The sequence below is a fragment of the Urtica dioica genome, chromosome 10 (assembly GCF_054948205.1).
Source record: "Urtica dioica subsp. dioica isolate 48M chromosome 10, U.dioica_male_clone48M_v1_H2, whole genome shotgun sequence".
Taxonomy (NCBI): Eukaryota; Viridiplantae; Streptophyta; class Magnoliopsida; order Rosales; family Urticaceae; genus Urtica; species Urtica dioica.
In genome coordinates this window covers 3,569,435-3,596,371 of record NC_142765.1, presented here as the reverse complement: position 1 = coordinate 3,596,371, position 26,937 = coordinate 3,569,435, and the positions used below count along the sequence as shown (strand labels likewise).

The 26,937-nt window shown below is 39.3% G+C and overlaps 2 protein-coding genes and 1 long non-coding RNA gene across 3 annotated transcripts; all 3 read right to left on the bottom strand.

Annotated features, from left to right (window-relative positions):
* Positions 1-926: 926 nt before the first annotated feature.
* WIN1 (HOPW1-1-interacting 1) lies at positions 927-3,772 on the bottom strand. The gene is made up of 3 exons (XM_089629424.1): positions 3,289-3,772; positions 2,046-2,483; positions 927-1,550 (listed from the first exon to the last, which is right to left on the bottom strand). Exons 1-3 carry the CDS (start codon positions 3,676-3,678, stop codon positions 1,011-1,013), a joined length of 1,368 nt encoding a protein of 455 aa, XP_089485550.1. The 5' UTR covers positions 3,679-3,772; the 3' UTR covers positions 927-1,010.
* A 1,673-nt stretch (positions 3,773-5,445) lies between these two features.
* LOC149383100 (uncharacterized) lies at positions 5,446-25,457 on the bottom strand. Its single transcript, XR_016301885.1, has 3 exons — positions 25,268-25,457; positions 24,504-24,595; positions 5,446-5,510 (listed from the first exon to the last, which is right to left on the bottom strand). It is a non-coding gene; the product is annotated as an uncharacterized LOC149383100 (long non-coding RNA).
* Positions 7,054-7,545, bottom strand: LOC149383101 (uncharacterized). Its single transcript, XM_089628807.1, has one exon. It carries the CDS (start codon positions 7,543-7,545, stop codon positions 7,054-7,056), a length of 492 nt encoding a protein of 163 aa, XP_089484933.1.
* Positions 25,458-26,937: the final 1,480 nt, after the last annotated feature.

Here is a 26,937-nt window from a genome sequence, read left to right as displayed (position 1 = left end):
TTGAAGGCGGCGAAAGCGAAGGAGACTCTGCGTTTTTGGTTGAAAAATCGGTGATTCAAGTAAAAAAACGACGAGCCTTTTATGGAGTCGGTGCTTCGGGTAGAGCAGCTTTTTTTTTCCGCAAATGCAAGCAAAACTACATTTAAGTTAAGAAAGAAAGAAAAAAAGTTGGTACTCCATACCCCTGAGGTGGAGACGATGAAAGTGAGGGAGGCTCGGTGTCTCCGATCGGAGAATCGGCGGCTCAAGACGGATGGCGCATTGGTGGTGAAGATCGTTGTCGAAGATCTCGTAATATTTTTAGAGAATTTTTTAAATTATTAATAAAAGAGTTATTTATTGTAATATTTTTTTATTTATTAATTTTATTTTTGTTAATTAATTTATATTTGGTAACCTTTCATTTTAAATAAAGGACATTTTTGTCTGATCAAGTGGGTTATTGTAGTTTATTGACTATTTCGCAACATAAACCAAACATTGGCTATTTTGACAATTTTATGTTTCTGATTGACTAGATTACTCGAGCTCTTTTTTGCAACAAATCGAAAAAATTGAGTATTTTTGTCGCCAAATAACTCTATTAACTAAAAAAATAAAGCATTTGATTGTTCTTCAACAAGCTTAAACAAGAAAATTGTATGCCCTAGCTTGAACAATTTTCATTAACTGGAATCGTTCGGCTCAAAATCTCGACTGCCTGATCGAGCTCCTCATCCATGATGATCAACGGCTGGACGTTGAGAACTTCCTCTTATTACCTTTTTTAAATTTTACATTTCAACTATTTGAGAACTTCCTCTTATTCTAATCCATCCAACTTCCTCTTTTTAAATTTTTCACTTATGTTTAAAGAAAAGAAATACTTTTTTTTAATGGAAAAAGTGTATCTAAATTACAGCTGCTTTAATTTAAAAAAATGTCTACTCGATATATAACTTTAGGAAAAAAAAAAAAAAAAAAAAAAAAAAAAAGCATTTGATTCTTCTCAAACAAGGCAACTATTTCCCCTAGCTCGAACCATTTTCGTCAAGAACTGATATCACTAGACTCAAAATCTCGACTGCCTGATCGAGCTCCTCATCCGTGATGATCAACGGCGGGACAAGCCTCACAACATTCCCACTCCCAGCAGTCAACACCAGAAGCCCCGATTCTTCGCATGCGTTGACCAGGGCTTTCGCGGGCACGTCGAGCTCGATCCCGACGATCAATCCTAGCCCTCGGATCTCTCTCACGTGGGGATTTCCCCCGAGCTTTCTCTCCAAAAGGTCCTTCAAGTAGAGACCTTTTCGAGAGACTTCGCTAAGGAAACTCTGGTCCGAAATCTTGTCGAGAACGGTGAGCGCCGCTTTGCAGACGAGAGGCGAGCCGGCGAAAGTGCTTCCGTGGTCTCCGTATGCTATTGAAGAAGCGACTCTTTCGGTGACCAACACGGCTCCGATTGGCAATCCACCCGCCAAAGGCTTGGCCAGAGTCATCATGTCGGGAAAAACACCGTAAGCCTCGTGGGCCCATAGGTGACCCGTTCGGCCCAAACCACATTGGACCTGTTACAAAAATCTGAATCAGAACATGTATCGAAATAAAGGAGTCACACAAACCATTATTTTTTTATCCACTCGTTTGAAACGCGGAAAACACGACGGAAATAATGAAAATAAGTAACATTTTCTTTGGATCAGTAGTAAATTAATCCTGGAACTTTATGATTAAAAAAAGTTAAAACTAAAGTGCAGATTCCATTTTCAAAATACCTTAAAAAATAGTTATAACCAACAAAATTTAAGGCAGCATTTTATTTTCCTATCTCAGACATAGCGTGCTTGCTAATTAATTTTTGTATGTATACTTTTGATTTTTCTTAGCATATCTACTCTCTTTTTTTTTTCCTTTAAATTTTCGATTGACTTGAAAAAAATAGTAAAGCATTTATTTTACTTTTCTTTATATTTCCCACTGAATTTGAAAGGCAATAATTTTTCACTTTCCTGACCTGAGTCCCGAGAACGTAGGTTACATAACGCATTGTCGAATATCATTACCTCGTCAAACACGAGAAGAGCGCCGGCCTCGTCGCAGGCGCTTCGCAGAAACCGCAGGAACTCCTCGGTGGCGCTGTGGATGCCCCCTTCGCCCTGGATCGGCTCAACGAACACCGCCGCGGTTTTTCCCTTTTGGATCGCGGCCCTGGTGGCTTCGATGTCTCCGTACTCGACGAAGCTCACTCCGGGCATCACCGGCTGAAACGGAGTTCTGTAATGCTCTTTGCTCGTCAGAGCCAGAGCGCCCATTGTCCTCCCGTGGAAGCAGTTGGTGAAGGACACGAACTCCGTGGCCAGATTTTCGATGGACTCGGGGTTCGAGTGCCTCTGAAACTTCCGAGCGAATTTGATGGCTGCCTCGTTCGCTTCGGTCCCCGAGTTCGTGAAGAACACTTTGTCGGCGAATGAGCCTGACACCAAACGCTCTGCTAGCTCTACCTATGAGATATCACCATTACAAAATGTCAAAAACATTTATCATCTACAAGAAGGCAACGATTATTGACTCTTGATTACTGATCAGATCACGTTGTAAAGACTTTCTAATTTCTGAGTCTGATAATTGCACTCTAGTTCATATTTTAACCTCATTCTATTCATGGTACTATTTTATATTAGCTTGATAGTGCTCCAATTCCATGATATCTCGAATAAAATGCAACGGATATTCTAAGTAATATTCCCTCCTTGGAATGCCTTTCAGATTAAATTCAGAGTTTGGTTTTTCTACGCCTTCATTCAGTTTCATCAAGGGTAAAAACTTCTATTATAAGACTTTTGAACGTTAAGGTTCTTATAAAGCTATGCTAGTAAATACATCTAATTCTCTCCAAGTTTCCATTTTTTGTACTGATAAGCAACAAAAATTGATAACTTTCTTGAGAACAATATATGAAAGAAAATGTACAACAAACTATTAAATGAATTTCACTCGCTATGTTGTCAAATAGCCCCAAACTAAATCTTTACAATCCCTAATTTCTAAGTCATTATAGCACTCTTGATTAAAATGTTCAATCTCAATACCATGACTCCCAGTGTTGATGACTTTTCTCAGCAACCATACATAGAGCAAATGTATATACCAGAGAGAAAACTCACACCAAACTCTTAAAACGAATTTTCACTTGCTATGTCAATTAGGCTAATTGCAAAAAGGCATTCACAAACCAAGAGCTGATATAATTTTCAAGCTAAACCAAACAGAAAGAAATCAAAACGGAAAGAAACAAAAAGTACTCACCGAAGGGACGGAATAGAAAATATTGCTAACGTGAGTGAGCTTCCCAGCCTGGTCAACCACCGCACGAAGCCAATCCTCATCGCCGTGCCCTAGGGCGTTGACGGCGATTCCCGCCGTCAAATCCAAATACTCTCGCCCCTCGAGGTCGAACAATTTACATCCCTTGCCACTCGCGAATACCAGCTTCGACCTCGCGTAGGTTCCGACGATAACCTTGGCCTCTCTCTCCCTCACGTCGCCGCTTCTCAACGAAATCGCCGTTTTCTCCGGAGCCGACGCCGGGGATTCCACGGCGAGGCACGCGATCGGAGACGATCGGCGGCGGCGGAGATCGGCGGTCGTATGGTGGTCGAAGGTTAGGGTTTTGAGAGACACGTGGAGAGAGGTCATCGTGAAGAAGAAAATCAAGGGAAAGTTTGTGCCTCCCTCTTTGGATGATAATCTGTACAATGTGGAAAAGCTCAACACGTGTTCAATGCCAAAGTTTATTTCATTCCACTCCAACCCCAAATAGAGACAAAAGAAAAGTGTATCCGATAAATTTATATATATATATATATATATATATATATATATATATATATATATATATATATATATAAAAATAATAAGTTGTTTCTGTTATGAAAACCAAATGGATAACTTAAATCGAAAACTCTTTAAACACTTAAGGTATAAATTTTAGAAGAGAGAATAGAGAAGTATGAAGAGTAAATTGTAGAGAGAAAATGAAAGAGTAAACGGTAGAAATTGGGATGGATTTTCCCTTCATCATCCTCATATATTTACAGTAAAATTTGTGTACATTAGTCAATAAGTTAGGTGTAGGGTAATTAATTATTTACATCATATTTTTTACTTTTTTAGCATACCAATTATTTACAACACTCCTCATTTGGGATGCTCATTGTTACATTTACGTGTTCATGTTGTCTCGTTAAAAACCTTACTAGGAAAAACTCAGTGGTGTAAAAACCTCAGTAAGGAAAAAAAGAGTACAACTATGCAAAGCCCCCCTGATGCAGACATAGGTGCGTTCTCTCTATAAATCTTGCAGTTTACGCATTCCAATGTCATGAACATGTTTTCTGAAAGTTGAAGTGGGGAACACCTTTGTTGTGACGACCCAACTTTTCGGACCGTCTTACTTATCGTACTTTTTAAAACTTAAGAAAATTTGAGGTAAATTTTTTTTTTTAAAACATAACTTAAAATATAAAGTTTGAAAACTCGTAACCCAAAAATAAATTTTCATTTAAACTTGATGAACGAAAACAACCAAAAAGTCGAAGTTGCATAATGGAAATTTAAAACCAACAAAATACCATCGTAAAATAAATACCATAAATAAAGTCGTAACCTTTAACGAAATTGAAAAACATAACTTAAACCATGAACAATACAACCTTGGGTTTGGATTATTGAAAAACTGAAAGCAAAGCGGAAGTCTTTTATTTTCGAAAACGGCAACCATAACCCAACCCTCTCGCTATCGCCGCCGCTGATCCACCCTCCTCACTTGTTCATATGTTGTTTACATACAACACGGACGTATATACATAGAGTGAGCTAACGCTCAGCGAGAATAACTATAACTCACAAAACATAAGTGATAAAATAAAATGCATGAACCGGTTATTAGTACTTTAAATTTAACCGTGACATGAGATACCCTATTTAAACGTCTATCGTATTTTAGTTCGGGGGTCCCCTAGAGTAGCCGTACCGATTTCAGTGTACACTTTGGTAACGAACCATGGGGCTGCGACCTCCCATAGAACGCCCCGTCACATACATAAACATATGAGGAACTCTCTATGTGAGCCCGTAGTTCGGCTCGAGAAATTCCTCTAGTTACCTCCGTAGTTCGAGGCGGTACGACTCTCTTGCTTACTTAACTTATTAACCGTGTTTATTACATTAAAAGCATGAGCGACATAAGATAAAAAAAACATACATGATAACATAGCTAGCAAGATAAGATGTGTTATAGATATTCTAATACACACAACATAAGATAACATAACTCACATATCGTTATACCAAGCACATTCCGAACAAACACACACACAAAAATTCACACAATACATAAATACTTCATATCACATAATACTTAGTATATTTTGAACTAATCCGTGTTGCAGTGAGATTATTCTCACTTGGATATCGGAATTACGATCGAAGACCGTCGAAGGAAAATGATGCTCTTAATGACTCGGAACCTAAACGGAAAATGTTGACTATTACTTATCAGGTAAGAAAAGGATTTAATACATGACTTAGTTTCTGGAAATTTCAAAATTTCGGCTGAAGGTGTAAATTACGAAAATACCCTTGGGGTCGATAAAATATTTTTTGAAAAATAAATCTATAAAAATTACTGTGAGAGAGAAAAAATATTTGGAACACTTCATACTTCAGAGGCATATACAAAATATGTTCAGATTATTTAATAAAAATTCAAAAGTATAAGAAAGCAATATTTAGTCTTTTTAAAAAAAAAAAACTGTTTTGGAACGATTCTGCGCACCGTTTGGATTTTATCCCAAATATATTCTTTGGGCATCCAAAAATTCTAAAATTTGGAGTAGATATCATAAACATATAGAACTAGGCCGTGTATAAAAATTAGCTCAAAAAGAATTTTGTAGATATATAAACAAGACGTTTTGTTGTAAAAAGATCAGGGTAAAAACTAGTTTGCGCACTGATCGCAATTAATTCATAAAATAATAATGAGAACTCGAAAAATTCTAAAATTTAAACCACAATTAAATAACATGTGAAAGTATAATCTATAAAAAAAATTAGATTCAAAAACCGTTTTTTGCTATTTTAAAACGTGCGATTTTGACACTGCTTAAAACTGATTTCTAAACAGGAAATATTTAACCTAATCTTTCTTATGAAAAACGAGATAAAAGCATAAAAAAAAATTAAGGAACAGTATGAACTGAGCATAAAGAAAAAAAATACCTTAAAAGAGATTGGAAAAACTCACTAACACTTCTTGAACCAAAACTTAGAGATTAAGGTGACTATCTGGTGATTAGGGTTTTTATTTTTATTGTTGGGAAAGAAGAGAGGGATAGAGAAGAAAAGGGAGAGAGAGAGAGCAGAGTATTCAAAAAAAGAAAACGGAGGCTGAAAGCTATTTATATCCCAAAAAAAATAAAACCCTAACTAAAACAAAGCCCTATTTTTTTTTTTTTTTTTTAAGAAACTTGCGTACAAAATAGGATTTGTGCACACCGAATATATTGTTTTCCTTTTAAACACACAACTTTTCACGCGTGATCACTTCTCCCCTTTTTTTTTCTTTAACAGATTATAACTATCTACATATGTACCTATATTGACACTGTTTAACAAAAAAACAACTTGACTTTCCGTATATACTTATAATATCCTAATAACATATTTTATCTATTAACTTTATATAAATATCTATATAAATAAAGACTAAAGACTGAAAGTAAGACTTTCACAGTAAACGTGTATATATATATATATATATATATACCAAAGTATATGTACTTCAAGTAAAACATTTATTTCAGTAAACTTCACTCACACATGTATATATGGACTACATAAATACCAAACATCATAAAAAAAATGGATAAAAAAATTATGACAAGACTTCACTATTTTCTAATAGCTTAAAAAAATTTGGGGTTTCACAATCTCCCCTACTTATTAGAATTTTCGTCCCGAAAATTAGTAGAAGTCGAGAAAAGAGGTTCAAGGTCTCACCTTGACATACTAAGCATCTTGGAAAAGATCGGGATATTGCGATCTCATATCTTCTTCCCGCTCCCAAGTAGCTTCCTCTATCTTGTGATTCCGCCATAGCACTTTTACCAAATGAATCACCTTGTTCCTCAAAACTTTCTCTTCGCGATCGAGAATCTGGACAGGTTTTTCTTCATATGTCAAGTCTTCGTGTACTTCGATGGGCTCTTGGATTAAGTCGTGCGTTGTGTCAGGTAGGTACTTCTTGAGCATCGAGACGTGAAACACATTGTGCACCAATGCTAACTCGGGATTCAGAGCTAGACGGTAGGCTACATTTCCGATTCTTTCTATGATCTCGAAAGGGCCAATGTACCTCGGGCTCAATTTTCCCTTCTTGCCGAACCTCATCACACCCTTGAGAGGTGCTACCTTTAAGAACACAAAATCTCCGACTTGAAATTCTAGTGGCCGCCTTCTCTTGTCGGCGTAACTTTTCCGTCGACTTTGGGCAGTTCCCATTCGATCACAAATTTTCTTGATAGCCTCTGTTGTGTCTCGGATAAAATCTGTTTTCTCGAGATTATTTTCTCCCGCTTCAAACCAGTGAATTGGAGATCGGCACTTTCTCCCATAGAGAGCTTCATACGGTGCAACGCCGATTGAGGCTTGGTAGCTGTTGTTGTATGAGAATTCAATAAGTGGCAGCCTCTTACTCCAACTCCCACCAAAATCCATGACACATGCCATTAGCATATCCTCTAGGGTCTGAATCGTCCTCTCGGATTGGCCATTCGTTTGGGGGTGACAAGCGGTGCTAAACTTCAGTTGCGATCCCAGCGACTTTTGCACGCACCTCCAGAAGTTAGAAGTGAAACGACCATCGCGATCAGAGATGATGGATAGAGGAACGCCATGCAGTCTCACCACGTTATTCACGTATAACTCAGCTAACTTCTCCACGGAGTACGTGACCTTCATCGGGATGAACCTAGCAGACTTGGTCAAACGGTCCACCACTACCCAGATAGCATCATAACCCTCAACCGTCTTAGGTAATCCAACCACAAAATCCATTGTGATTTGTTCCCACTTCCATTCAGGAACTTCGATTGGCTGTAATTCCCCAGCTGGTCGTTGATGCTCGGCTTTCACTTTCTGGCAGGTAAGACATTTACTGACAAACTTTGCAACGTCGCCCTTCATTCCGTTCCACCAAAAGTGTTCTCGGAGGTCTTGATACATCTTCGTGGAACCTGGGTGGACTGAATACGGTGCCTCATGTGCCTCGGTAAGAATTTTCCTTCGTAACTCATCTTCGTTGGGTACACAAATCCTTCCATCGAAAAAGAGTACATCATTCTCCGAAATGGAAAATTTTGACTCTTGGCTTTCCAACGCATCGTCTTTCAACTTTGACATCTCCGGGTCACGCATTTGCGCTTCCTTGATCCTCTAAAAAAGATCTGACTGTAAGGTCATATTGGCTAATGATTGTGTGACAATTTCAACTCCCAAATTGTTGATTTCATCAGTGAGTTGAGGTGATAATGCTCGCATCATCGTTAGTCTAGCCTCATTCTTCCTACTTAAGGCATCTGCTACCACGTTTACCTTTCCGGGGTGGTAATGGATACCACAGTCGTAGTCCTTAACCAATTCTAGCCACCTTCTTTGCCTCATGTTCAACTCCTTTTGAGTTAAAATATACTTTAAGCTCTTATGATCGGTAAATATTTCACACCGAACACCATACAGGTAGTGTCTCCAAATCTTGAGGGCAAAAACCACTGCGGCTAACTCCAAATCATGAGTAGGATAATTCCTCTCGTGATTTTTGAGTTGTCGTGATGCATAGGCCACTACTTTGTCATTTTGCATTAACACAGCACCAAGACCTGTCTTTGACGCATCGCTGTAAATAGACAAAGGTTCTCCACTTTCGGGAACTATTAGGATTGGCGCGGTGGTGAGTCTTCTCTTTAACTCGCGAAAACTCTCTTCACATTTCGCGGTCCACTCATACTTCTTATCTTTCTTCGTGAGGGCGGTGAGTGGAGCGGCTAATGTAGAAAACCCTTCAACAAATCTTCTATAATAGCCTGCTAAACCGAGAAAACTCCTGATCTCCGTCACACTTCGAGGCGGTTTCCAATCATTGACGGATTCTATCTTGGAAGGATCAACAGAGATCCCGTCCTTAGAAACCACATGACCAAGAAAATGCACCTTATCTAGCCAAAATTCACACTTCGAGAACTTGGCATACAGCTGATGTTGTCTCAACGTCTGTAGTGCAACTCGCATGTGCTCTTCGTGATCTTCGGCACTCTTAGAGTAAATCAGAATGTCATCAATGAAGACAATTACAAATTTATCCAAGACGTTGCTAAAGATCCTATTCATCATGTCCATGAATGCCGCAGGTGCATTAGTAAGTCCAAACGGCATGACCGTGAACCCGTAATGACCGTAGCGGGTGCGAAAAGCAGTCTTTGGAATGTCGTCCTCTTTGACTCGTAATTGATGATAGCCGGATCGCAAGTCAATCTTCGAAAATACTTTTGCTCCCTTGAGTTGGTCAAACAAGTCATCAATCCTAGGAAGCGGATACTTGTTCTTGACGGTGACCTTGTTAAGCTCTCTGTAGTCGATGCACATACGGAAAGATCCATCCTTCTTCTTCACGAATAAAACCGGTGCTCCCCATGGTGAATGACTTGGGCGGATGAGTCCTTTATCCAACAACTCTTGAAGTTGTGTTTGTAGCTCGTTGAGTTCAGCTGGCGCCATTCGATAGGGTGACTTAGAGATTGGTCATGTACCAGGTAGTAATTCAATCCCAAAAGAAGTCTCACGCTCTGGAGCTAAGCCTGGTAATTCTTCTGGAAAAACATCAACAAAATCTCCCACCACGGGCACGTCGTTTGGAGTTGCTTCTACATCCTTAGTCATGTCCACCACCGATGCTAGGAATCCATAACACCATTTACTCATCAATCTTCTAGCTTGTAATGCTGACACCAACATCTTTGATTTCTTGAGTGGTCTTCCTTCAAAGGTGAACCCTCTTCCCGTTACCGGTTTGAAGATTACTCTCTTATGATGACAATCGATCATTGCATTATTCTCGCCTAAGAAGTCCATACCCAAGATAGCATCAAAGTCTCTCATTTCTAAGACAATGAAATCGATCCTTAACTCATGACCACCAATTATTATCGGTACTCTTTTTAAACAGTACTCTGATAATAGCACATCGCCAGACGGTAATGCCGTCCTGAAAACCTTCCTAGTTTTCACTACACTATCGCCTAATTTCCTAGCCAATTCTAACGAAATAAAACAATGTGTAGCACCAGAGTCAAACAATACTAAAGCGTCAAAATGAGCTATAGGAAGCTGACCTGCTACCACATTCGAAGAGCTGGCTAGAGCATCAACGTTGGTGTAGGCATAGATGCGGGCTTGTTGTGGTGGTGGAACTTGGGTGGTTGGAGGTGCTTCTAAACGACCTTGGGAAATCTCTGGCCCTTCGATGGCAGCTTGCATGAAGTTAAGTCGTCCATTTGGGTTGTGCTGCTGATATTGTCCATTCTGAGAGGAAATTGATTTCGGACCATCCTTGAGAAAGTGACCAGGCTGACCACACTTGAAACAGGTCATAGTTCCCTTCCGGCACTCTCCAGGATGCATCTTCCCACAAGTCTTGCATACTGGAAAGGTCGTTCCCTCTACCTTGACCTTGTTGTTGGCGTTGCCACCGTTTCCAGGATGACTTCTCTTCTTTCCATTCCCATTCCATTGGGGTTGTGCCTTGAAGCCTTGACGGTGATGGTTAGGCTGGGGATTTCCTGTTTGGTTTGGCTTCCTGTTGTCGGGTCCTCTGCTTTGACCTTTCTCCTCTTTTCGAGCCTTGTAAAACTGAGCTCGTTCCTCCTTTACTTGGATCAAGTGGTATTCAGCTCGCATGGCACGTTCGAGGCAGTCGGCGACTGTGGTAGGTGGCTGACTTCCACTATCAATGGCTAAGGCCAATTCCGGTCGGAACATTCCCATCATCCTCCTAACTCTTTCTGTCTCTGTTGGAACCAAGTGAGGACATAGTCTGGCCAATTGATTGAACTTACTAACAGCTTCAGTCACAGTCATCGTCCCTTGCTTCAGCTCCGCAAACTCATTCTGCTGAGTGTTCATCGCTCGCATGTTGAAATACTTACTGTTGAACTCCTCAATGAAGTCTTCCCAAGACATAACACGTGTGTCTCTTCTAGCAGCAACTGTCTCCCACCAATATCGTGCATCATTCTTCAGAACAAAAGATGCGCATATGACTTTCTCAACTTCCGAGATATTCATGAAGTTGAAGATCTTCTTCATCTCTGACATCCACTCATCAGCCACTAAAGGATCAGTGGAACCTTCAAAATCTGGCGCTCTCATCCTCCTGAACCTTTCGAAAAGATCATCAGCCACAACAACTTGGCCCATCTGAGGTACACCCTGAGGAGGTACTGGTGGTGCTTGTTGATCCTCTCCCATATTTTCATTCACTTGGGGGAGGTGGTTCCTCAACTCTTGTATCTCCACTTCTTGGGCTTCGATACGTTGTAGCAATGCAGTAACGAGTACCGCAAGCTCTGGCTGGGCCGCTGGCTGAGGTGCGGGGGCTGGACCATCGGGATTCACTGCTGCTCCTTGTTGTGCGGGAAACGGAGCAGCATGATGAGCATCTTGCATTGGGACATCAGCGACAACTCTGCCTCTTCCCCTACCTCGGCCTCGTGGCCTACCTCTACCTTGTCCACGAGCAGCTTGAACGTTTTCCATCTAAGATTTCGAAGACATTTTCGCGATTAGAGTTTTTGCCTACCATAACTATTAGGATTGATTATAGAAAACACTTAACATTCAAAACACCCTCATACATAAACTTTATAAAACTTTTTAAAGAAGAGTGCATTTCCCATTAAAAAAAAAAAACTAAAACACGCAAACCAGTTCGAGCATATCACTCAAACTAAAGCAAAACCAAAACCATAACAAGAGTATAAAAAGTATTTCAAACTTAAGGGAAAGACAAATAAAACAAAAAATCCTAGAATAGCAAGAAGAATTTAATCCTCGACTGGATCATCCTCAGAAGGATCTTCCTCTGATTCTTCCTCTACCAGGTCCATATTGGAATCGCCCTCTGGAGGTAGGTCATCGTCGACGAGCTCCATATAATGCTTAATATATCTATTAAACTCTTGGAAAGTTATTCCAGGCGCGGGTTCATAGGTGCAATACTTCCCTTCCTGTTTTTCAAAATCAGAAAGCCCATTCCAGTACACACTAATCGCGTCTTCATCATCCAAATGAAAAGGAACGTGGGATAGCATGTCAGAGGTTCGATTATGGTACTCCTTTGCAGTCTCCCCATCAATCATCTTCCATGACCTCAAAACATGACGATAACGCCTTCTTTCCATTTTCGCACGCCAGCCCTTATTGGTGAAATTTCGTATAACCCCATCCTTCATGTACTCCCATCCAGCTCCAAAGTGATCCCTTAGCTTTCCTTCCCAATACTCCAATACCTTCCAGTGGACCTTTAGTTGTGCAAAGGATACTTGCAATCTCTCTGGAACTTGCAACACCTTAAAACGGATGTCTATGTTATTGCACCACTCTCGTGTGCCGACGATATCTGTCGTCGCGCTGCTAAGAACTGGAGGATTTGTCTCTAAGAATTTGATCATGAGGTCACCATCAGCAATGCGGCTCTGGCTTTCCGCGATCACGTGTTTTGTTACTTCAACGTCAATCTAACACAGAAGAAAGAGAAAAGCTAAACATACAACATAATAAAACAAAATTAACTTACTTGAGTAGGGGGAAGCCGTGCGATCGATAGCGAAGGGGGTCGTAGGTTCGTTGCTCTGATACCAACTCTGACGACCCAACATTTCGGACCGTCTTACTTATCGTACTTTTTAAAACTTAAGAAAATTTGAGGTAAATTTTTTTTTAAAAACATAACTTAAAATATAAAGTTTGAAAACTCGTAACCCAAAAATAAATTTTCACTTAAACTTGATGAACGAAAACAACCAAAAAGTCGAAGTTGCATAATGGAAATTTAAAACCAACAAAATACCATCGTAAAATAAATACCATAAATAAAGTCGTAACCTTTAACGAAATTGAAAAACATAACTTAAACCATGAACAATAAAACCTTGGGTTTGGATTATTGAAAAACTGAAAGCAAAGCGGAAGTCTTTTATTTTCGAAAACGGCAACCATAACCCAACCCTCTCGCTATCGCCGCCGCTGATCCACCCTCCTCACTTGTTCATATGTTGTTTACCTACAACACGGACGTATATACATAGAGTGAGCTAACGCTCAGCGAGAATAACTATAACTCACAAAACATAAGTGATAAAATAAAATGCATGAACCGGTTATTAGTACTTTAAATTTAACCGTGACATGAGATACCCTATTTAAACGTCTATTGTATTTTAGTTCGGGGGTCCCCTAGAGTAGCCGTACCGATTTCAGTGTACATTTTGGTAACGAACCATGGGGCTGCGACCTCCCATAGAACGCCCCGTCACATACATAAACATATGAGGAACTCTCTATGTGAGCCCGTAGTTCGGCTCGAGAAATTCCTCTAGTTACCTCCGTAGTTCGAGGCGGTACGACTCTCTTGCTTACTTAACTTATTAACCGTGTTTATTACATTAAAAGCATGAGCGACATAACATAAAAAAACATACATGATAACATAGCTAGCAAGATAAGATGTGTTATAGATATTCTAATACACACAACATAAGATAACATAACTCACATATCGTCATACCATATCATACCAAGCACATTCCGAACAAACACACACACAAAAATTCACACAATACATAAATACTTCATATCACATAATACTTAGTATATTTTGAACTAATCCGTGTTGCAGTGAGATTATTCTCACCTAGATATCGGAATTACGATCGAAGACCGTCGAAGGAAAAGGATGCTCTTAATGACTCGGAACCTAAACGGAAAAGGTTGACTATTACTTATCAGGTAAGAAAATGATTTAATACATGACTTAGTTTCTGGAAATTTCAAAATTTCGGCTGAAGGTGTAAATTACGAAAATACCCTTGGGGTCGATAAAATATTTTTTGAAAAATAAATCTATAAAAATTACTGTGACAGCGAAAAAATATTTGGAACACTTCATACTTCAGAGGCATATACAAAATATGTTCAGATTATTTAATAAAAATTCAAAAGTATAAGAAAGCAATATTTAGTCTTTTTAAAAACAAAAACTGTTTTGGAACGATTCTGCGCACCGTTTGGATTTTATCCCAAATATATTCTGTGGCCATCCAAAAATTCTAAAATTTGGAGTAGATATCATAAACATATAGAACTAGGCCGTGTATAAAAATTAGCTCAAAAAGAATTTTGTAGATATATAAACAAGACGTTTTGTTGTAAAACGATCAGGGTAAAAACTAGTCTGCGCACTGATCGCAATTAATTCATAAAATAATAATGAGAACTCGAAAAATTCTAAAATTTAAACCACAATTAAATAACATGTGAAAGTATAATCTGTAAAACAATTAGATTCAAAAACCGTTTTTTGCTATTTTAAAACGTGTGATTTTGACACTGCTTAAAACTGATTTCTAAACAGGAAATATTAAACATAATCTTTCTTATGAAAAACGAGATAAAAGCATAAAAAAAAAATTAAGGAATAGTATGAACTGAGCATAAAGAAAAAAAATACCTTAAAAGAGATTGGAAAAACTCACTAACACTTCTTGAACCAAAACTTAGAGATTAAGGTGATTATCTGGTGATTAGGGTTTTATTTTTATTGTTGGAAAAGAAGAGAGGGATAGAGAAGAAAAGGGAGAGAGAGAGAGAGCAGAGTATTCAAAAAAAGAAAACGGAGGCTGAAAGCTATTTATATCCCCAAAAAAATAAAACCCTAACTAAAACAAAGCCCTATTATTATTATTTTTTTTAAAAGAAACTTGCGTACAAAATAGGATTTGTGCACACCGAATATATTGTTTTCCTTTTTTTTTTTTTTTGAGGAAACGTGGTCGGTGCCACGGAATGACATAAAAGCCCTCACTTATGGCGGAGGAATACCGTGGTTACAAAGATAAGAGTGAAACAGAAACCAACGGTAAGGAAAACAGGAGACTCAAATAAACAGGCCCCTAGGAGGCCGCGCGGGACCTCAACTCGCGATCATCGGCTCTAATGGCCTCTTCCGAACAAGGCGGGACTAAACCCAGCCAGGTCGAAGACGAGAGATGGTTAACCGCGTAGCGCGCTAGATTATGCGCAGCAACATTACAAAGACGGGAAATATGCAAAATGCGAAAGACCTCAAGCTCCCTCACCTCTCTGATGATGCGATGCAGGATCGTCCCAAGCTCTGTCGCAGGTGTCGCGCCCTCATCGATCATCCTCACCACCCCCAAGCAGTCAGACTGGATCTCCGCTCTCCTGCCACCAACGCTGCGAACTAGCTCTATGCCCTGGAGGACAGCATACGCTTCCGCAAGCTGGGGGGAGAACCCCCTAGCCAGGAAAAGCGTCTGCGAGGCGATCACCTCTCCGGTGTGGTTTCGAACTATACAACCGACACCGAAGCCTCCACGGTCGCGAGCGAGTGCCGCGTCGACGTTAATCGAGAGGGTCCCGTCCCTAGGGGGGGTCCATCTGGGGGTCGTAGTCACCCTCATGCTCGTCGGAGTATCCCCAGCCGTAGCCGCCCTGTACTCCTCGAGGAAGCTCACCGTCCACTGGACTAGCTGAGGTTGGCTCCAAGCTGATCTCCCGGCCAAGACGTTGTTCCTGTGGTTCCAAAGTTCCCAAATAATGGTAATGAAAAGCTCATGGAAACGAACCTCAAGGGTCTCCGTCGCTCTGAGGATAGCGTCGAAAGCATCGCCGTCTCTGAAAGGCGGAAGAATGTGGCCGAAGCCCACCTCTTTCCAGACTCTCCTGCTCCACCTGCAGCCCCAAAAAGTGTGGAAAACAGTCTCTCTCGCCTCCTGACAGACAGGGCAACTGTCGTCGGAGGTGATCCTCTTCTTGGCTAAGACTGCTCTGGCCGGGATCTGGCCTAAACAGACTCGCCAGGAGAAGAGTTTCACCTTAGGAGGAGCTCTCAACTGCCAGAACTTCGTCCACCACTTCTCCATCACCGTCGGATCGGAAGAGCTGGCGACCGGAGTACTGGCTCTCTCCATCGCGACACGGAAGCCACTCTTGATGGAGTACTCTCCGTTCTCAGTGAACCGCCAGCGTCGCACGTCAGGAATGCCCTCACCCCCACACGGAATGCTCAGAATCGCCGCAGCGTCCTCCTCCCCGAACATCGCAGTGATAAGATCAACGTCCCAGTTACCGTCAAGTCTCATAAGCTCAGCTACCCGCATATCGGGGGGGATCCAAGGGGGGTCGATCCAGGTGGCCGGTCTGTCCCTCGGAACCCAACTGTCGCCCATGACCAACACAGACTCCCCGTCCCCGATCCTCCATCTCGAACCAGACTGAATGATATCACGGCCCCAAAGAAGACTGCGCCAAATGGAGGAGCTACACGAACCAGGGAGAGCTGTCATAATATCAGCGTCGGGGAAGTAGCTCTGTCTATAGACTCGACCAACCAGACTATCCGGTCTCCTGAGAAGCCTCCAGACACTCTTAGCCAGAAGGGCCTGGTTGGACTTCTCCAGATCTCTGAAGCCCATCCCGCCCTCTGACTTGTGGCGCGTGAGGACCTCCCACTTACACCAGTGGATCTTCTTCGTCGCCGTTCCGCCCCCCCACCAGAATCTGGCGATCGCCGAGTGGATGTCTCTAATCAAACGCAACGGGATCCTGTAGCACGAGGCCACGTAACTGGGGATCGACTGAAGGACGGATTTAATGAGGACCTCTCTACCAGCCTGCGAGAGGGAGAGGCCATTCCAGCTTTTAATCTTATCCCAGACACGGTCTCTAACAAACCCAAAAAGCTCCGACTTCCTCCGACCAGTAAACGCGGGAAGACCCAGGTATCGCTTATGGCAGTCCGTCTTCCATATATTGTTTTAAACACACAACTTTTAAACACACAACTTTTCACGCGTGATCACTTCTCCCTTTTTTTTTTTTTTTTTTTTTTCTTTAACAGATTATAACTATCTACATATGTACCTATATTGACACTGTTTAACAAAAAAACAACTTGACTTTCTGTATATACTTATAATATCCTAATAACATATTTTATCTATTAACTTTATATAAATATCTATATTAATAAAGACTAAAGACTGAAAGTAAGACTTTCACAATAAACGTGTATATATATATATATATATATATATATATATATAAAAGTATATGTACTTCAAGTAAAACATTTATTTCAGTAAACTTCACTCACACATGTATATATGGACTACATAAATACCAAACATCATAAAAAAATGGATAAAAAAATTATGACAAGACTTCACTATTTTCTAATAGCTTAAAAAAATTTGGGGTTTCACATTTGTAAGGAGATCAGATGAGTTATCACAAGAACGAATATACTGGATGCCGATAACATTGTTCTTCTCTAGCTCTTTAGTTAATGAAAAGAACTTCGGAGGAATGTGTTTTGTTCCATCACTCTTGATGAATCCTTCCATCATTTGAGCAATACATGCGGCATTATCTTCATAAAGTGTGATGGGGTACTCGATTGTTGGAAGACCACTGGTGGCTCTAATATGTTGCGTCATTGATCTCAGCCATACACATTCACGACTTGCTTCATGTAGTGCTATAATCTCTGCATGATTTGATGATGTGGTAACGAGCGTTTGCTTTTGAGATCGTCAAGAAATCGCAGTCCCTCCATACGTAAACACATATCCAGTCTGAGATCTCCCTTTGTGTGATCTGATAAGTAACCTACATCTGCATAACCAGGATAAAATAATCCTAAATCAATCGTTCCTTAAAGATAACGAAGCACATGTTTGACTCCATTCCAGTGTCTCTTTGTAGGAGCTGAGCTGAATCTTGCTAATAGATTAACTGCAAAAGCTATATCTGGTCGATTGTAATTAGCAAGGTACATAAGGGCTCCAATCGCACTGAAATATGGTACTTCAGGACCAAGAATCTGTTCAGATTCCTTACATTGACGAAATGGGTCTTTTACCACATCTAAGGATCTGACAACCATTGGAGTACTTAAAGGATTTGCCTTATCCATATGAAAGCGTTTTATCACCTTTTTGTGTAATTTGACTAATGCACAAATATTCCATTTTTCACGTGCTCAATCTATAAGCCAAGATAATATTTTTTCTTCCCAAGATCTTTCATTTCAAATTCTTTCTTTAAGTTAGAGATTACTTCTTTGATCTCTTCATCAGTCTCAATGACGTTTAAATTATCAACATAAACATCGATGATCACACACTCGGATGTTGTTTTCTTAATGAATACGCAGGGACAAAGAAAGATATTGACATAACTCTTTTGTATTAAATATTCACTTAAGCGATTAAACCACATTCGTCCGGATTGCTTTAACCCATATAAAGATATTTGTAATTTGATGGAATATTTTTCTCTAGGCTTTGAACTAGATGCTACATGCATCTTGAATCCTTCAGGGATCTTTATATATATTTGAGTATCTAGCGATCCGTATAAATAAGCTATGACAACATCCATGAGATGCATATTTAGTTTCTCATGCACTGCTAGGCTGATTAAGTATTTGAATGTAATTCCATCCATTACAGGGGAATATGTTTCTTCAAAATCAATTCCGGGCCTTTGAGAAAAATCTTGGGCAACAAGTCGACCTTTGTATCTCACAATCTCGTTTTTCTCATTTCTCTTTCGTACAAATACCCATTTGTATCCAACATGTCTCACATCTAAAAGTGTGAGTACTATAGGTCCAAAGACCTTGTGCTTGTTAAGCGAATCAAGTTCGGTTTGAATTGCATCTTTCTATTCACCCCAATCGTGTCTATTTTTACATTCAGTAACAAACCTTGGTTCGAAATCTCCATCATTTTCATCCATGACATCACATGCCAGACTATATGAGAATGCATAATTGATTTCATCATTTCGGTTCCATTGTATACTTGTATTGGCATAATTAATCGAAATTTCTCGATTTCTCGTTTTATATTTCTGGAATACATTCCTCCATTTTGGGGTCATTTTTTCTCTCTGCTCCTTTTCTTTTCCAAGGACTTTTATCTTTGGAACCGAATGGTTTTCCACGCTTCAGGCCTATTGTGACTTCATGAGTGACTTTATTTTCAAATTGTCTTTTTGGGACATCAATTTGCGCAGGAGCATTTGCAGCTGGAATGTATGATTTAGTCACTCTCGTAGTGTCTGTAAACGCATCAGGAAGCTGATTTGCAATACCTTGCAAATGTACAATCATTTCCACTTCTCCTTCACAGTCTTTTGTGGAAGGGTCAAGATGCAATAATGTGGGTACATGCTAAGTAATTTCCATTTCCAGGTGGTTTCTTTCTCCCCCTAATACCTGGAAATTTTCTTCATCAAAATGGCAATCAGCAAAACGTGCTGTAAAAACATCACCAGTTTGAGGTTCTAGATACCTAACAATAGATGAACTTTCATGTTCTACATAAATTCCAAGCCTTCTTTGAGGTCCCGTCTTTGTTCTTTGAGGTGGTGATATAGGCAGATAAATAGCACGTCCAAGAATTCTCAGATGAGATATATTTGGTACTTGACCAAATGCAAGTTGCAGAGGAGAGTATTTATGATATGCACTTGGTCGGATGCGAATTAATGCAGCAGTATGCATTATTGCATTACCCCATATTGAAGCAGGGAGCTTTGTTCTCATTATCAATGATCTAGCAATAAGCTGGAGGCGCTTGATTAGCGATTCAGCTAGACCATTTTGTGTATGTACATGAGCAACATGATCCTCAACATCAATCTCAACTGACATACAATAATCATCGAATGTTTGGGATGTAAATTCACCCGCATTATCTAGCCTGATTTTCATAATTGTATGATCAGGAAATTGAGCTTGTAATTTGATTCTTTGAGCAAGTAATTTCGCAAATGCCATATTGCGAGTTGATAACAGACAAACATGCGACCATTTTCTAGAGGCATATATCAATACCATGAAGTATCGAAATGGACCAGATGGTGGGTGAATAGGCCCACATATGTCACCTTGAATACGTTCAAGGTGTTGTCAATGGTGCCCACAAGAAGAGTAGTAGTGTCTATTTATGTACATTTGATGTCATATAGTCTTACGAAGACTCTTGCTTGTAATTGTCTATTCATTCATTAATAAAGTTGAAACGTTCATTCATTCTTTCTTTGTTTGAAGCTTTATGATAAAACCTTAGTCTTTTAGTCCATAAACAAACTTAACAACTTACGAAGAGACAAATGTAGATTTGCATGAACAAACTCTTCGTAGTTTGCTTAAAACGATATATTCGCAATCTTAGGGTCAAAGGACTATTGACCTCAGTATGATTGTTAGAAGAATCTATGATGTCTGGTTATGAGGCATTGAGAGTTGGGGACTCTATAGTTCTTCTAGGTATCTTCCGAAGGTACTGAATTGACCAGTGCACTTCTAGAGACAATATAAGAACAAACCATTTAACCTCTTATGTCTCGAAGTCACTATGTATGAATTGCATCATGCGTACCTTAATCCTGAAATGAGACATGCCATTTCACACCTTAGTATTCTCATTTGAGAAAGTCAAAGTTCGGACTCACTATGTGATTCCGAACAAGGCCTATTGGTGAAGTACTAAGTTGTGAGTCTGTCATGAGTAACTTTGTGAAGTTCTCATAGATATGGAATTCATGTACAAGATTGCTGAAATGCAATGTATGTCACCTCATGCTTTGTTCCTTGGAGTGTGAATAAATGAACTGGCCAGTGTCCAAATTGAGTCCTGACTCTTTTGGATGAAACAATGTGACTTGTTAGCTCCTCGTCAATACATTGTTTCTAACTTATTCACAAGCGACAAAGGAGTTGAGGAAATAACAGCTCGAAGGGTAAAATGGTAATTTAGTAAATCCCGACTAGCTGATGACATTCATGAAGGGTAAACATAGATAATATTCAATGGATCCGCTCATCATAATTAGGTCGAATTCTTGAGTAGAAAATAAATTCATTTGAACCGAGAGATTTTCAGTGTCAGCTCTTTAGTGGAGTCAGTTGGCATTAAGCTAAACTTGGAAAAGGTTTGTGAACTTTTGAGTCCAAGTGTTTAGCTCAAGCTTTGTTCATTTGGGTCCATGAGGTCACTGTCACGAATCACATCGATAGGAATAGTTAAACTGGAAGCTAAGTCAAAACAAGAACGAGACAGTTTTACGAAAATTGTCAAAAGGGTATTTTTGTCTTTTTGGACATAGGACGAAAAGAATGTCAATAAATTTTTTTGACATTGTCATATGATGACAAATGAAATAAATATTACTCAGCCATATTAGTGTAATTGGGCCTTGAGGATTAATTTCATTTCATAGAATTTTACTTGAAAATTCTTAATGGGCTTTTCTTATGTTGTCATGAACAAATGAAGAAACATCTACAAGCTCCTTCTAGAAGCTCAAATTTCGTCCAACCCAAGGAAAATAAGGCTGAATTTTGTTCATGCCATAGTGGGAAAGAGAGTTTATTTTGTGCATTGATGTATGAAGATACTTGCCAAAAGAAAAAGGGGAAACAAATTTCCTTAAGAAGGAAAGTGCATTTTCGGCCAACTAAGAGGAAATCAAATGAGGAAACAAATCCTAAGCCTTCATGAGGCATGTTGGACGTGCAAGGCAATAGGAAAAGAGGAAACTACCTTTTGAAGGTAATCCTCCTCCTATAAATAGGAGCCTCATTCCTCACATTTCATTCATCCAAGTTTAAGAGATTTGAGAGACTCTCTCTCTAGAACTTTGGCCGAAAATCCTCTCTCTCTCTCTCTCTCTAGTTTATTTTCGATTTTTCTTGTCTTGGCACCTAGGTCCTCACTCGACCTAGTGTTTAGCTCTGCGACTTCGAGACTCGTTCTTAAGTCGTAGTGTTTAAAAGTGCCCACTCACTGATTCCTTCTTTTCGAGTGATTTAGTGATAGAAACTTTCGTGGTTGCTCGAGGTGCCGAGGAAAGAAAGAGAGACGTGCTGCGAGGGGAGACGAGCATTGCAAACTTTCCACAAGCTTCTTCAAAGTTCAAGCTTTAAGAAAGGTTAGTAAACTTCTAGCTCATATTGGTTTTTAATTACATGTACTTGCACTTGTCTAGGTTAGTAAAAACTGTTTTACTTGTAAAAGAAAATTTTTAAAATTCCGCCGCTTACCGAAGCGTTAATTATTTTCTCAAACCCTAGATCGATTCCAACACAAGGAACGTAGGTGATTCTGTTTCAACTTTTCTCGGTAAAGGCCTTATAATAAGCTTTCCGAGAGAACAAGCTTTACATGGGATGCCCATGTGTATTTTCAATAATTCTTCGCATCATAATAGAACCACGATGACCCAAACGATTATGCCATGTCGTTAAAATTGAAGACTCAATGACTACCAAATTTGATTCTATCGCATTTATATACGTGTAGTGCAATCCAATAGGGAGCATAAGTAGTTTTTCTAAAATTTGTCTCTTTCAAAATTTGGATGTCGTAAGACACATATATTTCATGGTACCTTCCGTTATAGATTGAGTATTAAATCCATGAGAATATATATCATTAAAATTCAACAAGTTTCGTTTGGATCTCGGTGAAAATAATGCATTATTTATAGTGAATTCTGTTCCATTCGGCAGTGTGAAATTTTCCTTACCAATACCTTCATTTAGATCTACATTATTTTCACAAAAGTTTTCGTTGGCTTTATCATTAAGAAAAACTTTTTATCATTCAAAATAGTATGCATTGTTCCACTATCCGGTATGCAAATTTCTCCAGTACCAACTATTTGGTTCGCCTCACAATTAGCTTTTTCATTATGATAACTTCAAATTAAAACAAAATAAAGTTAATGGGGGAAAACATACTTATATTATATAATACTAATTTGCTACATAGTCTTGAAAAAACAAAATATATATATTACACATATTATACATACTTAAATAGTCAGGTAAAACATTGGACCTATTTGTTTCATTCCCAGAAAAACATACATGCATCGTAAATCTATATCACTGAAGTTTTCTGTGAAAGCAGCAGAACCAACAACAGTGTGCGCAAGATCACCATCGAAGTCGGAAGCATCAAGTCGATTTGAGTCATCTAAAGATTCTTGGTCAATAAAGTTGACCTCCCTTTCTTTCCCCTTCAAGGATGCTTTATATAGATTGCACAAATGCTGAGGAACACGGCAAAGTCTAGATCAGTGCCCTTTTGTGCCACATCTATGACAAACATCTTCACTACCCTTGGAAGAACTTGGGTATTTTTCCTTTTTGTGGGGATAATCGTGATTCTTTTCATCTTGCTGCTTCTTATGATAATCGTTCGTGGTATTGTAAGGATGGTTATGATTATAACCACGACCACGTCCGCATCCACGTCCGTGACCACAACCACGACCTCGTCCTCATCCCGGAATATAGTTATGTTGTTCAGGTTCTTCGAAGTTAACGGCGTTTACTTCAGGTAACGCTTTTGAACCTGTCGGACGAGATTGGTGATTCTTTATCAGCAATTCATTATTCTTCTCTGCGATTAGATGACAAGTGATTAGTTCAGAATATTTTGTAAATCCTCGAACACGATATTGTTGTTGCAAGGTTACGTTCGATGCATGGAAAGTGGTGAACGTCTTTTCCAGCATGTCATGATCGATCTCAGATGAGATACTATTCGGAACATCGCAGAGTTATATTCGCTGACTTATTTGAAATCTTGGAACCGTAAAGCGTTCCATTGATCACGATATACTGGAAGCATGATCTTTTTTTGGTGAAAATACCTATCCCTCAACTCCTTCCAGAGTAAACTTGGATCTCTAGGTATTCACTTTTAAGTCCATCGTCAAGATGTGGGACGAAGAAAAATTAAAGATTTTGCCTTTATTTGACGAGGCATTTTTCTCAGAAAATGTTTCTAGTAAACCCAAAGATTCCAGATGCATCTCTACAATGTGTAATAAACAATATGTAGATGTACGAGTATTGAAATGACATAGCTAATCAAAGTAAAATATTAAGTAGAGCAGTTAAAATAAATTTGCAATTAATAACATTTTTCTATAAGGTGGCTGTCACGCCCCGGGAAAGGTGGGGTGTGATAAGAATATAATTAAGCAGTAATAAACTTTACAAAACTAACCCACGGTGCATACTCAGTTATTTACTTTACAAGTCCAAAGATAATAGAAAGAAAACGAAAAATAAAACCAACCTTCGACACTTGATAGACTATCCAGCGAAAACCTTCCAACTCTCGACCACACTTAACTCCGAGGTCTTCCTAACCCTTCTCCTTCTCACATCCTGATTATAAGAAAAATTTGAGGGAAATAGGGGTGAGCCTGAGGCTCAGTAGGTACTATAGTAATGGTTTGATTTAAAAAAAAAAATCGAAAATAATACTTACTTTATAATAATAATATTCTTGTCCCGCGTAAATCACCATACACGTACAAGTATAATAATAGTCTTATACGTGTAAATCACCATACACGCACAAGTATAACTTGCAGGAATGTAAATTACATGAATGTAAATGACAGAAATGTAAATGACGGAATGCTGATGCTAGAAATGTAAATGCAAGAAATGCAATTGAATTTAAATGTGCATCTACGCCCATTTAAACTTATACTATTTCCTGAGCCCCTGTCAACATAACCCGTGACAGTCCTCTGATCAGAATGGTGCACTCTCCACACCCTTATATATATACGACTGCACTATCCGCTTCATATATATACGTTCCCGGCTCTATCAGGATATACAAAACCTTTTATTTCGCAAATACAGGATATATGTATAATATCGAAAATATTCCCAACTTCATGATCAGATATCCTGAGATGAAGTTCCGCCACATTTTCTAAGAACGGTTTAGGTTTCGTGGCACGTTCACAACCATTTTCATTTCGAAAATAATATATACTTGAGGCCAAACCATAAAATCAGGAGAGAAGGGTTATAATAACCTACCTCGAGATTAAGCGTCTACGTCGCTCGTCCACGAGACGTTCGCTCGCTCCGTGAACCCAAACGTTCACTAATACCGAGAATCCAGACGTTCACTTACTCCGTGAACCCTCTAAACGACTTTCAGTCTTGAGTCCTATCACGGTCAATCAAACCGATCCTGAATCAGAATCCTATGAGTAGTCCACAATACTCAAACTCAAACGTACGATTTAATAATCGTAGAACTCAAAGACATTTCTAACAATAAAATCCAAAACTCGCATTCCTTGAACGAGTCTAATTTCATTTCCATAATGAAATTTGAAAATAATTCTAACGAAACAAGTATCATTCTTTTCTTTTCCAAATCCAGATTCAATAACTTATCTCAAGTCATCACTTATCCATACTCAAACTTTTCATAAAAAAAAAACACATGATCAAAGACAATAATTACACACGGCCACTATACAACTCTCAGCCAAACTATACAACACACGGCCAAAGAAGATAACCCACACGGCCAAGCTCATAAATCCAAACCAAACGTCCAAAGTCAAACCCAATACATCATAACCACAATTCAAACACAGAAACAACTCAAGAACATCCAAATCACGGCCATATATCAAAACCCCCAAAAATTCAAACTCACAAAAACCCTAATTTCTCATTTTCATCCGAAATTCAAAGAATTTCTCAAGATAATAGTCTCAAACTCATGATTCCAAGTGATAAACAATCTAACCCGAACTCAATCAACGTCTATAATAACTTAATTCCATCAATTAAACTCGGAATAAGAAAATCCCCAAAATGATATTCAACCCAAGATCTCCAATTCCATCTCGGGTTTGATTTATTACCCAATATCTGTGAATTTGGACTCCTCGGCGTGCTCTCTCCCTTTCCCGGCGTCTCTTTCTCGGGCGGCGGCCTCGGCGAGCTCGCGGCGATTTCCTTTCCTCGGCGGGGCGCGCGCGGCGATACTCGGTGTCGGGGCTGGGTCGCGCGAGGAAGAGCTGAGGAAGAAGAGTGAAGAAGAAGATGAGGGAAGGGTGATGGTGGTCGGGATGATGAGGTTTCTCGGTGGTGTTTTTTTTTTCTTTTCTCTGCTCTCCTTTGCAGGTGGCGTGAGCGAAAATGAGGAGAAGAAGAAGAAGTGAATCGAAGAAGAAGAAAAAGGAAAGGAGAAGAAGAATGTAGAAGAATTCTTCAAATTGTTTTTTGCAAATAAACCCCTTTTACTTTCCTTTTCCATTAAACTGGCCCAGAACTCAAGTTTTCTTTCAAATCAGCCCAGAAAAACATGACGATTACATCCTAGTCACAAAACTTTGTGACTTCAACCGTAACTGAACGAACATTTAATTTAGAGCTTCAAACCGAGAATTTTCTCGTCCTTTTGATTAACTTAATTTACAAGATTAATCTTAAAACTTCGAGTCGCTACAGTGGCAGAGCCTCATGTATATAGAAAATTGATATTAATTACAAGTAAGATGTAGTTCACATCACTTTACTATAAGGAGGCAGAGCTTTTCATGTATTATTATGATGTTATACATTAACGAAGTTAAAATATTGTAAATCACAGCATATTACCATAAGGTGGCACAGTCTCCTGTGTATAGTAATCTGATGTTATACAATAAATAATAGTTATATGAGTTTTAGTGTTTAGGGTATTA